We start from the raw sequence: 12,786 nt of genomic DNA, 5'->3' as shown, positions 1-12,786 counted from the left end.
CCCTCTCAGGCTCCTAGAGCCTGGATGTCTACACTGTAATTAAACCGCGGCCTCTTAGCACTAGCTGGGCTCAGCTGACGGGGGCCAGCGCTGGGTTTTAATTGCTGTGTCCACCTCTCCGACTCTGCTCTGCAGCCATCGAAATAGCCTAGAACCTGCGGCGTAGCGCTGCGTCCCCCTGTAGCAGCGGGATTCCCAGGGTGGGTTGCGCCCTCGCTATTTAATCCGCCTCCCGCTCCTTCTCCTGCCGCCAGCTGTTTGCCCCTCCTGCGCCTTCAGTGCTCCCGCCCCGATGCTGCCCTGTAGCCCCGCGAGCAGCAGCCGGGAGGCGGTGCCAAGTGAGGGCGGACTCCGGGCAGAGGCGTCAGTAGAAGTTACCGAGCATGCTCCACTCGCCGCGCAGCGTAGCGTAGCGTAGCCTTCCCCTGCCTGGTCCTTCTTCCCCGGGCCGCCTGTCTCCCAGCCGGTCATCCACGTGGGTGAGTGCGCCGCGCCGCCAGAGGCCGGGGCTCTGCAGGGACGGGAGCTGCGGAGCAGTCGCCGCCGGGCTAGGTGAGGCGCGTGGTGCGTGTGATGGTGGTGGTTAGTAATGCCCCGTCCGTCCGTCTCCGAGCCCTGTTGCCAGCGCTGGTTTGTCACGTGGCGGGGCGCTGTGCAGCGGCGGGGCAGTGGGGCTGCGGATTTGGGAGGCGTGGGTGGGTTTGCCCCTGGAGCCGTTTTTTTTCTTCTCCTGTCCGCTAGAGTTTTGAAAATGAAAATGTAAGACGTTTCTGCCATGTGGCTCGCATTAGTTAGCCTGGCGGCCATGATCTGTGAGTGTGATTTAATTCACCGCCCAGCCCTTTAGATCCTCCCCCAACGCTTTCACAAGCCTGCTTATTTTCTTGACTCTTCCCCCTCACCCCCCATGCTTCTCCAGTCTCTTTCTCCCGTCCTCCTCCTCGGTTTTCTCAATGTTCCTGTTTTCCCTATCAGTCTTAGTCTTTCTTTCTCCCCCTTCCCACACTCGTTCTTCCCAACCAGCCGCAGTCCCATGTCAAAGTCGGGATATTCCTGAATTCATTCCCGTACAGCTCCCCTTCCTCGTTTTTTTTTTTTTCCTGCTTTACATGCGGATCAGAGGGCCTGTGTAGTTTTGCAGTCACAACAGTGGTTGTGTTGGAGGGCACCTGACATCGTTTTTGTTTTGTTTTGTTTTCTGAAGAAAATATTCTGGTTTTATGGAGGTGTTTAGTCACTTTGGAATATGAAAGTTACAGCAGTGAGCAGCCCAAACAGGCAGAGGATGGACTAGGTCATGGGTTCTCAAACGGGGTCATGACCTCTCAGGGTGTCATGTGGTTGTTACATGGGGGTTGTGAGCTGTCAGCCTCCACCCCCAAACCTTGCTTTGACTCCAACATTTATAATGTTAAATATAAAAAACATGTTTTTAATTTGTAAGGGGGGAGGGGAGTCTCACTCAGGCTTGCTATGTGAAAGGGTTCACCAATACAAAAGTTGAGAACCACTGGACTAGGTGATCAAATAGCCCTTTTCTGTCACTTCTGCTTCAGAGAATCTTGTAAGGCTCTGATGTGGGTGCATACGCTTGTAGAACAAAGGATACAATCTTTGCAATTTCAGGTAGATTCAATGTGTCTGGGAACCTTTTTGCAGCCCATCAAAACAATGTATTGTGTATTGGCTGAACTACCTCAGTTCTGCTCTTCATTGGAGTTAATATAATCCTTTAGCTCACTGAATAGAGGTCTAAGTTTTGGAAATGAACATGCAAGAACTTTCATCCATCTGGATATGATTAGCTGACAGTCATGGTCTGTGTGTGTTTGTATGTGACTACACATAGTTAAAGCATGGCATAAATATTGAGCCATTGCTTATTACACTGTCCTGCAGTAGTGTTCAAAAAGCACTGCTAGACTAATCGTCGGCGACAGGGCAAGTCCAGCATCTCAAAAAACATTAGAGCTGTATATCATTGGAAGTGAAATCTCAGTTTTTCCAGCAGCATACTGCATTGATTTTAGTTTTGTCACCCCAAGGCCGGCTCTAGGTTTTTTGCTTCCCCAAGCAAAAACAAAAAACACCTCCCGGAATGCTGCCCCTGGAATTGTGCCGCCCCAAGCACGTGCTTGGTTTGCTGGTGCCTAGAGCCAGTCCTGTGTCACCCAATGAAGTACCTAAACATAAAATGACAGTTTGATTACACCTTTCATCCTTCCCAAAATATTACCAAAGTTACTCTTTTGGTAACCTCAGGAGCCAGAAAGTGATTCTGTGAACCTAATACAACTTTAATAGCCATTTCCTCTTTGAGAATTTAGAATCCTGCTTCCCACTGGAGTAAGTCCTTAATCTGTAACTAGTGCGTTGTGAAATAACAGCTGCTTAAATCTTGTGATGAGAGTGGAGGAGAAAAAAGCAACATGGTAATCAGAATAAGGTGATTGTAAGATCTAATATTTCATTATCTTAGTGACTTTGTTGGAATAATACAAATACATCCAGTACTGTTAACTTAAGGGTTGGGCAATTGGAAGGAAGAAGGTGCTGCCTTGCTCGTTAAAGATATCTATTTACAAGTGAAACTCCATGTTGGAAAAATGCTGTCTGCTTTTTAATTGTATGACAAACCATTCTGAGTTATTGCACTGTGTTAAATGTTTCTTTAAAAGTCATTCTAATGTAAACAATCTCTCCGAGAAGTTGTCAAATTGCTTTTTTAAAATCAGATACTTAAAAAAAAAAAAAAAACACATCAAATATGTGATTGTGTTGGAAGGTAGTGTCAGACTGAAAAAAGCCAAGAATATCTGATGTAAAAATCTCAACCATCTCATAAAAACTCTGGGCATCTTATGTTCTTGACACCGCTGTACATCCTAAACTGAAACATGCTGTTGTAGGTCTGAGACTGGCTAACTTTTGAAAAAACTTTTCAGGCATTTTTACTAGTCATGCAGCGCAAGAAGGTAGACAATCGCATTCGAGTGCTAATTGAGAATGGAGTGGCTGAGCGACACAGGACATTGTTTGTTCTAGTTGGAGACCATGGCAAGGATCAGGTAACTATCAGCCTAGGACCAGATATTTTCAGTGGCTCTTTTTAGTTAATGTACAGAGGGGTGGTTCTCAACCCACGGCCCAATCAGCACACAGCTGCGGCCCATGTGACATCCTCAGGGCCATACAGTAGTATACATATTGTGTGGATGTGGCCCACATAACACATGGAGAGCTGAATACGCGGCCCACAATGATAAATAGGTTGAGGTATAAATAACTTGCACCTTTCATAAAGAAGGAAACTAATTTCTAGAGCAGCAGAGATGAGAATCTTATCTGACAAGTAGACATTCTGTAATTGAGTTAGTATATTGTTCATTTTTAGAGAAGTTTTTCTGTAAATATACTATGTGTTGTACCTAATAAGGATGTAAATGCTGTAGAGTGTGATATTTATATTAGTACAAACCATGAAATAATAGAAACACAAGGAATATCAATAATGCTTGGAAGGATGCAACTATTAAGCATCATCTGCTATTTTAAAAAAGCTCAGGAAAGATGAAATAAAGCAGGTAAAATAAAGAAGAATCCGAACTCTTCTTAAAGGAAAAAGATTCTCTACTCCCTTGCAAGGCTGGTGAGAGTTTCCCTCATTTAATTTAAAGTGGTAAAATTATCCTAATGTTCTCCTACAAATTGTGTCACTTTGTGACTCATGCCAGGTGTTACCTATCCAGTTACCTTGCAAGGCTCACCACAGTAGAAATCCTACTGGAGTAATTTGTAGAGGCAACATTGTATCGAAAGACTTCTCCCATACATCTTCCCCTTTGGGCTCTCAGTGGTTGTTCTAGTGAGAGAGAATGACTAGCACTGCCCAAATTCAGACACCCCCATCTACTACATAGGGGTTGAATGTGCTGCCTCTGCAATGCTGCTATCGTCTGCTGATGCAGGTTTCAAGAGACATGAGGGAAAAGTTACCTTTGTTTAAAAGTCTGCCTGTGCAATAGACAGTGAAGGCCTTGTCTAAACACAAAAGTTGTATTGTTTTAAATATGCTGCTACTATACTATACTGCACTAATATAATTCAGGTGGTACAAACCGTCTCTGCAGTGTAGACTCATTTATAGCTTATTCCTGTAGAGAAAGGAGAATAAACCATACCAGTATAAAGCACCTTTATAGTGATACAACCCCTAATGTGGATGTAGTTATACTGGTATAACTCCACTGATAAAAAAAAATGGCACCCCTAATTGACCGCTTGTACACACAGTTTGTACACCAAGCCGTTACAAACAAGTTATTTGGAAGGAGACACCAATTTGTCTAGTAACTAATTACCCATCCTTTCCTCCTTTATGCAATGTGTAGCTAGACATTCAGCATACATACAAAGCTTGTGATGTTTGAGATTCATCTGCTTTGTATGCAGAATGCTTTATTCTGTGTCAGATATGTTTTAAAAATATGGCAAAGTGGAACTATAGAGGAAGGAATAATTGAAGCAAAGAGTTGTTAGCCCTCACCTTGCACAGATCTACTTTAATGGCTTGACGGGTTTTGCACTGCCCATCCAGACTTTAGAAAGGATCCCCTTTCCCAGCAGTTCTGCTCCACATTATAATCTGTAGCATGCCTTGCATGGGTTCATGTTCTGATGTTCTGGGGGGTAATACAAGGTGCTGGATGTGAGTTGTGTCATCTCCTAACTCCTGTTGATACTGAGCACTTGTGCAATATAAGTCTATTTCTAAAATCTGATATTTTCCACTTGGGATCTAAAAAAATGTTTCACTTCATGATTGTCTCCTCTCAGTGCAGCTGTTGGTTAATGTGCCTTTGTTTTGTGCCTTTTGGTAGGTGGTTATACTCCATCACATGCTATCTAAAGCAACTGTGAAGGCCAGACCCTCAGTCCTGTGGTGTTACAAGAAGGAGCTGGGCTTTAGCAGGTAAGAAGTTTTTGTCTTTCACTCTTTGTTGGGAGTCTAATTGCATTCCAACCTGTGAAGCTGATCTAAGGGAGCTTCTTGTCAGGTCAGCTGTATGTAGGTCGCATGATTCAATCGAGTGGAAAAACTAGGCTAAATCCTGTGGTTATTGTACAAAAGTTTCAGTGTAATAGAACTGTTTGTTTTGACTTGAATAGTGTGGCAGAAGTATGGAGCTGGGAGCCAGGAACTGCTGAGTTCTAATCACAGCTCCAACGCAGAGTCTGTGACCTGGTGACCCTCTCTACCTTAGTTTCTCCCCCCCCTCCCCCCCACATATAACTTCAGTAACATTTAGGCATGGTCTATACCTAAGCATAGGTTGACCCAGCTGTGTTACTCAGAGGTGTGACTTAAGCCCCAGTATAGATACTGTTAGGTTGACAGAAGAACTCTTCCATTGACCTAGCTGCTGCCTCTTGGGATGGATTAACTACAGCATGGGAAAAACCCCTTCCATCGCTGTAGCAAGTGTCTACACTATGGCACTACCATGGCACAGCTGCAGTGCTGTAGCATCTGTAGTGTAGACAAGTCCTTAAAATTGGAGGCAGACTGTAGGCCCTCATGTCAAAATCCTTGACTTTAGGGGTATCTGAATCTGTACCTACAAATTTGGGTTCAGAATCAAAAGGGGGCCTGTTTTGGGAATTTCTTTCAGATTTGGATATAAGACAACTGACCTTTTTCAAGATCAGTTGATCCTATTTGATTTCTGTGATTTTTGGGCTGAAATCTCTTAGGAACAGTTGATGAGTTCAGCACTGTGTAACCCAGACATTACCCCTGGTTTACTCTAGAGCCTGAACTCTGGAACCCTCTTTTTAAATCTGAACCAGATCTCAAACAGCCTCCTCAGCCCAGCCCTCTTCCCATGACAACTATAATCGGTTTTTTTTTTTCCAGCCACCGTAAAAAGCGAATGAGACAACTACAAAAGAAGATTAAAAGTGGAACTTTAAACCTAAAGCAGGATGACCCTTTTGAGTTGTTTATAGCAGCCACAAACATTCGCTACTGCTATTACAATGAGACCCATAAAATTCTTGGTAACACCTTTGGCATGTGTGTACTCCAGGTAACAAATTTATCATTTAGCTTAAAAAAAAACAAAATTACACTAGAATGAGAGTCTTCTTTCCCCTGGACCATTTACTGCCTTTCTAGCAATTTAAATGCTTTACAGGAGAAATCTTTGTCTTGCTTGTATTTTTCAGTGATGATGGTTCAAGGTATTTTGCATGGCTTTTTGTGAGCACAGTGGATTTGTTGGCAGAATTGTAATTAGAAGCAAGAAAACACTAATGTTATAGAAGTTTGCCTTCCAGAAATATTAGAGAGAGAAGGTGGGTGAGGTAATATCTTTTATTGAACCCACTTCAGTTGGTGAAAGACAAGCTTGGCACTCTCACCAACAGAAGTTGGTCCAGTAAAAGAATTACTTCACCCACCTTCTCTCTCTAATTTCCTTGGACTGACACAGCTACAACTACACTGCATACCTCCAGAAATATGTTTTATGGCAGTTTGATTCCTGTTAGCCGATGCCAGTTGTCTTGGAAGACTCACGACAACCTTGAATTTGTTTGTTACTGTGTTTTTATTTGCTAGGATTTTGAAGCCTTGACGCCAAACCTGCTGGCTAGAACTGTTGAAACAGTGGAAGGAGGTGGAATTGTGGTGATTCTCCTCAGAACTATGAACTCACTGAAGCAGCTGTATACAATGACCATGGTATGTTTGATTAACAAGCACCTCTGATCCTTTCCCACACAGTGGTGGTCCAGAGTCTCCAGACACAGTGCATTTCTCTTCAGCTTTATATTATATGCTGAGTCATCATTTAAGTGCCCACCCCACCTTACTGTTCTTTCTCTGCCATTGTGTGTGTGTGTGTGTCTACCATTAGGCAGTTCTGCTTAATAAGGTGACTTGAATTCCTCCTAGACTGAGGGATCAAAGGTGAGGATGCATAATTAACAACTTAATTCTTTAGATATAGAATAAGGGTTTGATTCTTCTCTGGGACCTCAATGTCACAAAGTATTAATGATCTCGGTCTGGGCACTATACAGGCAAATGGAATGTACAATTTTACCCTTTTTCGCGGGGGAGCGGGGGAAGGCACATTTGCTAGAATTTTATTAACTTGGAAAGAAGAGCTCAATTTGCCAAATTCATACCTACTGTTAAGTAGGAGCAACTTCACTACTGATAATATCTCTGAAGTGTAACCTATTTTATGCTGAATATATTCATTTTTCAGCTAGGGAGTTTCACTAGTAGTAATTGAGTCAGCACTTGAATTGGAGAACCAGTTTTTTTTCTAGCTTCACTGATGAGGCATTCACCATGGGGTATTCAGCCCCTGCATGACTGGGCCACAAATTAGACAGTATGATGCAATCACATAAAGTTCAGGGAGTAGATAGGGCTGGTGTGGAAATTAGTGTGGGGAAGGGTAAAAAGGTGGTATTTTTAAAGAGGAATTTGGAGGGTAGGGGAGATGCATGGTATACAGGAAAAGGAAGTTTTATGCCAGGGAAAGGAGAGGCATAGTCAAGAGTGGATGGGGACAAAGGGATGTTTGATAGTCCATATGAATTATATTCCATATAAACTGTGCTCTAGCCCAGAGATTCCTTCATGTTTCAAACTTGTGAGACTGAGTGATCTTTGTCTTGTTATTTCAGGATGTTCACTCACGCTACAGAACAGAGGCACATCAGGACATAGTAGGGAGGTTTAACGAAAGGTGGGTTGTTAGGAGCTTGAAAACCGAAGTTAAGAAGTCTACGTTTGCAAGAAAGGCATCCACAGCAGTGTCTTGTTTCAGGATTGGCACAATGTCCTGTTAACTTAGAATAATGTATGTGCCTTCTTATCACAGAAGTGGCTGCACTTTGCTGGTGGGGGAGGGGTGTGTGTGTGTGTGTGTATATGTATATGTATATGTGTGTGTGTGTGTATATATATATATATATATGTATGTATGTTTTATGTATATATATAAAACCTTTGCATATCTTACAAGGGATATTGTGGAGCTTAATGAGTTAATGTTTGTGAAGCGGTTTGAGATTCTTTGACGAAGGGCCTCTTCAGAAGCACAAATATCAGAATTACATTCTCCCAGTGTTGCAGCTCTTGATGAGACGCGCAGAGCACTTCCACAGCTTAAAAATATGAAACTGTTGATGCCTAGCTTCTCTTTATGGCATTAGATCAGTCTCTTGTAAAAGCCAAGAAATCTGCCTTACTGTACTAATAAACAGTCTTCATTGCTATTAGGATATATAACTAGCACCATCTTTCCCCCGGGAAGAATATAGAATGTTATTTAGCATGTAGCTGGTGGATGTGTGGTCTCATGGATAAAACGGAATCAACAACCAGTATGAGTGGCCTAGAATTTTACAGTGATGGGTACATGTAACTACTTCCTTGGGGTCAAGAATTGCCTGTTTACACTGATATTTTCAAATTAATTGTCATGTCCTATTCTGAGGCTTTCTTGAAAGATCACCTTAAATTGGTGGAATGGAGGTGAATGTCTCTGGTTTATAGAACATTCAGATGTTATAACAACAGGGCACACTAGGAATGTTAAGTAAAAGTGGGCCGAGTAACTAACTTGTCTCAGCCCAGCTATAAAACTGTGTAAAAGCAGGACCAGATTGTAAGTGCAGCATCTGGAGAGAAAGGGAGCCAGGGTAAATAAGCTCTGGTGTCACCAGTGCTGTATTTGAGCTGGCTTTGTCTGATCATGCAGGTTCATTCTGTCTCTGGCCTCTTGTAAGAACTGCATAGTGATTGATGATCAGCTCAACATCCTGCCAATCTCTAGTCACATTGCAAAAATAACACCAGTTCCTCCACAATCTCAGGTAAGTGTATATTACGTATTTGATTCAAAGCCTTTTCCAAGGCAAAGATGCAAACAGTATTTTAAAGTTTGATAAAGATGAGGTGGTTCTTCCCCCACTAAATAGCAAGTATTATTCTAACCTCAGACTAAAGGAGAGCAGAGCCAATTCTAAATTCTGGACTTGAAGATTCAACTGCTTCTTATATCTGGCAAGCAGTATCTATCTGGGCGCTGTAGGGAGCGGTGTCAGTGATTCAACAGTGGGTGCTCTTTTGAATCATTGCTGAAAAAATCCTCTAACAATTTGATAGGAAGCATTGTGCTGCTGGCAATGCCAGCTGTCAGATGAGAGGCTGATCACTTATGATGGCTGAATATCTTTTGGCATGTTTTACAAACATATCGGGGTTTAGCTCTCTGTCCTGAGAATATTGCTGTCTGGGTAATTCTGGTCACCAAAATTCCCTGCAGTATGTTGGATACTTCTCCTTACTTCTTGACCTAAACTGTTGAATAATATTGCTGTTATGCACTTACTGCATTTCACTGATGAAAGAAGTGTCTGTGTATAATCTGCAAAGTTTTGGAAGCACGGGGAACAGAAGGTGCTCTAAACTTGTATATCACTATTTCCAACAGAACTTTGAGTTATTTGAGTCCTGAGAAGTTCTGATCCATAGACTGAAGATAACTTACCAAAAAAAAACTTTAGAAAGATATCTAGCAATAATTTCCTCTTCTGAGTTAATACAGCCTATTGTACCAGTTCTCAATAATCTAGAACTGAGGTTGGGTTGATCATTCTTTTAATCCAAGTCCAGAGAGGACTGGATTCACACCTCACCTGTCCCTCATTCTGAAGGATGTGTTATATGTTGGACCCAAATGTATGCCCCATCTACAAGCCTGATCCTAGTATAGCTTATTAAATTTGTAATAGAACTTCTCTTCCTGCCATATAAAGATATGACAGGTGTGGAGGTAGCAGCTGTGCTGAAAGGTCCCTTATTAATCCTGCTTTGTTAAATTCTTCTCTTGCTTCTAGGAGGATAGCCTCAGACCTCAGGATCTGGAGCTGAAGGAATTGAAGGAGAGTTTGCAGGATACGCAACCTGTAGGAGTGCTGGTGGATAGCTGTAAAACTCTGGATCAGGTTGGCATGGTGTTAAACTGGGAATGCTGTTCTCTTGACAGATGCCTGAACCATTCATGTTTTTGTCCCATACTGTTCCTCTGAATGAAAAGTTCACGAGACAGTGCTGCCTCCTACAGGAAAGCAACTCTCCCTTGGGTTGCTTGGAAGAGTTAACATGATGGGGCAGCTCAAAGGCAGGTGTGAGAGGCCTCTTCAAGCAGCTTGACTTTCCCTAATGAAAGGAAGGGTTAGAATGGAAAGAGGCTGAGGAGTTGTACTAGCAAGTTCATTTACTGAGAGGAAATGGCATAGGGCTCTCAAAGCATCAGATTTGCGTTAAGTGGGCAACTGAGCCACACGTTCAAATAGTGGCATGAGTTGACTTAGCCCATTTTACCACCTCTGAAGGTAGCTGAGCTATTACGTAACTTATTTTGTGTCTTACATTTAACAACTTAAACTCCAAGTCCAGTCCATGGATGATAAAGATTCCCAACTCTTTCAATTGAGCAAGGGCTTGTCTTGGTGCCCTTGTTCAAAACGTCCCCATCCCTCGTGTGGTACAGAGTGCTGGTTGTGTACAGTTCTCCTTGCGAGAAGTAACTTTGCAAGCATGTGATTTGAGAAGGGCTGTGAGATCCTTCTGAGTGAAAGATGCTTTGTAAAAGGCAAATACTTATTACTCTTGCTGCTATTGTCTTCACCCTTCCACAGATTAAAGGGTGTATGTGTGTCTAGAGTTAAAACAGGTCCTACTTTGTCCCTTGCTTCCTCATGATGTCCAGTTTGTAGGGTTGGTTTGGTCAGGGAGTACACTTAGTGGTTAGAGCTGAGACTGGGATTTAAGATTCTTCCCATTGACCTGCTGTGTGACCTTGGGCAAGTCTCTAAACCTCACTGTTCCTGCCATCCCCCATCTGCACAATAGATCAGATACTTTCCTACCTTACGGAGGGGTTCTGGGACTTCCAAGGGGACTTAGGCACAAATGACAGTAAGGTGCTTATGAAAATCTCCTAGTATAAAGTGATTTAAAGTTCTCAAGTAAAACATGCTCTTGAAATCCACAATATAACTATAACTATCGTTCTCTGTCTTGCCCAGTCCCATTTTGAGAGCTCAGGGTGCAAGTATGCTCAGAGATTGTGGTATTAAGTATCAAGCAGTAAAAAAAAAAGTTATTTGGCTGGTTTTAATGTCTCTCTTACTCATCGTTTCCCGTCCTGCCCCCCAATGCCTGGAAAAGGGATGTGTTAGCTCCCACTAGTGATACCATTCAGTAAATGTGGACATGGCTTTATTTCTCCATTAGACACCACTCCTGTGTTTGTTTCCTATTCACCAGGCAAAAGCACTTTTGAAATTTATTGAAGCCATTTCTGAGAAGACTCTGAGGAGCACCGTGGCTTTAACAGCTGCCAGGGGACGTGGTAAATCTGCTGCCTTAGGATTGGCTATAGCTGGAGCCGTGGCTTTTGGGTAAGCTTAACCTCAGCTGTCCAGGCTTTTATTTGCATTGGTAAATAATGAGAAGGCTGAGAAGGATTTGAGGTGCATTTGTGTGTCAGTAATATACATATATTACACAATCCTTTTTATGCATTTTGATGGATAGTTGTATTGATTTCCAAATCTTTACATTTTTATACTAACAGGAAATTTTAAATCGTTAAAAGTCAGAATAATCACATTAAAAAAATTAAAATAGGCAACTAAAAATCAGTTATCAGTTGTGTAGTGAAACCAATGAGCAATAGAAGTTGAGGATATAAGTGTGGTGAATTCTGACAGTGTGCTTGGATCTGTATGTAGCATGGGACTATTCATGGGCTCAAAGTTAAGATATTCATAAGTATTCATAGGATCAGTGCTCTACTAGGTAAACAATGTAATACTTGTGTACATTGGAGCAGGTGTCCCAGGAAATGGAAGGGCTTACCGTTTTAATTTTTTTGAATGTACTTTTTTTTTTTTTTTTGGCATGGTGGCTTAATGTGGATAGGGTTGTAGATTCATAACATGCAGAAATGATCATATTTCACAATTATTTCATTTTTCAACTATCAGTCATCAAGAAGTGATGAATTTCGCTAGAACTAGTAACACAGGAACATAATTCTCAAGTGACTTGTCTGTACATCTTAATTTAAATATTGAGATTTATCTTTTATCTACTTTCGTGTGGAGAGAGAATTGTACTATTGCTGTATCTAACTAAAGTCGCATCCGTTCATATAATGAAGTTCACTGTCCTTTGTATGTGAGCTCGAGTTTTATTAGATATCTGAGAATATTGATTTGCTTGTTTTAGAAATAAATGCACTTAATATATGTCCGAAATAGTAATTTTTAAGTAGTCATTCCCATCCTGATATAGTGATGGGGATATTACAATAAATTAAATAATTTGCTTTGTCACTGATTTGGGTCCGTTCATAGAAGGGTAGATAGTGTAATTCTTGTTAACAGTAAAAAGAACTTAAGGTTAGATGATGATTTATTATTGATCACTGACAAAATGCTGTTTGGTACAAAATGAAGATGGCCATTGGACCATACAGCTTACAGTCAAAAAGATGAGGTGGAGCAGAGAGTATGCACTGGAGACCCCACTGGGAAAACTAAATTTGAAAACACTTTTAGGATTCCTACTTGTGGGCATTTCAGGAGAAGTAAGTGTTGAATGCAGGAGTAGAGAAGTGTGTGCTGCTGAATACTTTGGCGTAGTGGTACACACAGAAGTATCCTATAGGTGTGGTAGGAAGAATGTTT

General features: G+C 41.8%; 1 protein-coding gene across 1 annotated transcript in view; it reads left to right on the top strand.

Moving 5' to 3' along the window:
* The first annotated feature begins 485 nt into the window (after positions 1–485).
* The window catches only part of NAT10 (N-acetyltransferase 10), a 34,889-nt gene continuing 22,588 nt past the window's right edge, over positions 486–12,786 (top strand). Inside the window, exons 1-9 of the mRNA XM_065403028.1 lie at positions 486–552; positions 2,946–3,068; positions 4,881–4,972; positions 5,918–6,089; positions 6,623–6,745; positions 7,705–7,766; positions 8,784–8,898; positions 9,925–10,032; positions 11,360–11,493. Coding sequence (XP_065259100.1) covers positions 2,961–3,068; positions 4,881–4,972; positions 5,918–6,089; positions 6,623–6,745; positions 7,705–7,766; positions 8,784–8,898; positions 9,925–10,032; positions 11,360–11,493 — 914 coding nt within the window. The 5' untranslated portion in view covers positions 486–552; positions 2,946–2,960. The remainder of the gene's footprint in view (positions 553–2,945; positions 3,069–4,880; positions 4,973–5,917; positions 6,090–6,622; positions 6,746–7,704; positions 7,767–8,783; positions 8,899–9,924; positions 10,033–11,359; positions 11,494–12,786) is intronic.

Source organism: Emys orbicularis, chromosome 4 (assembly GCF_028017835.1).
Source record: "Emys orbicularis isolate rEmyOrb1 chromosome 4, rEmyOrb1.hap1, whole genome shotgun sequence".
Taxonomy (NCBI): domain Eukaryota; kingdom Metazoa; phylum Chordata; order Testudines; family Emydidae; genus Emys; species Emys orbicularis.
Note: the sequence above shows the minus strand (reverse complement) of the source record. Positions and strands in the feature narration are given on the sequence as shown.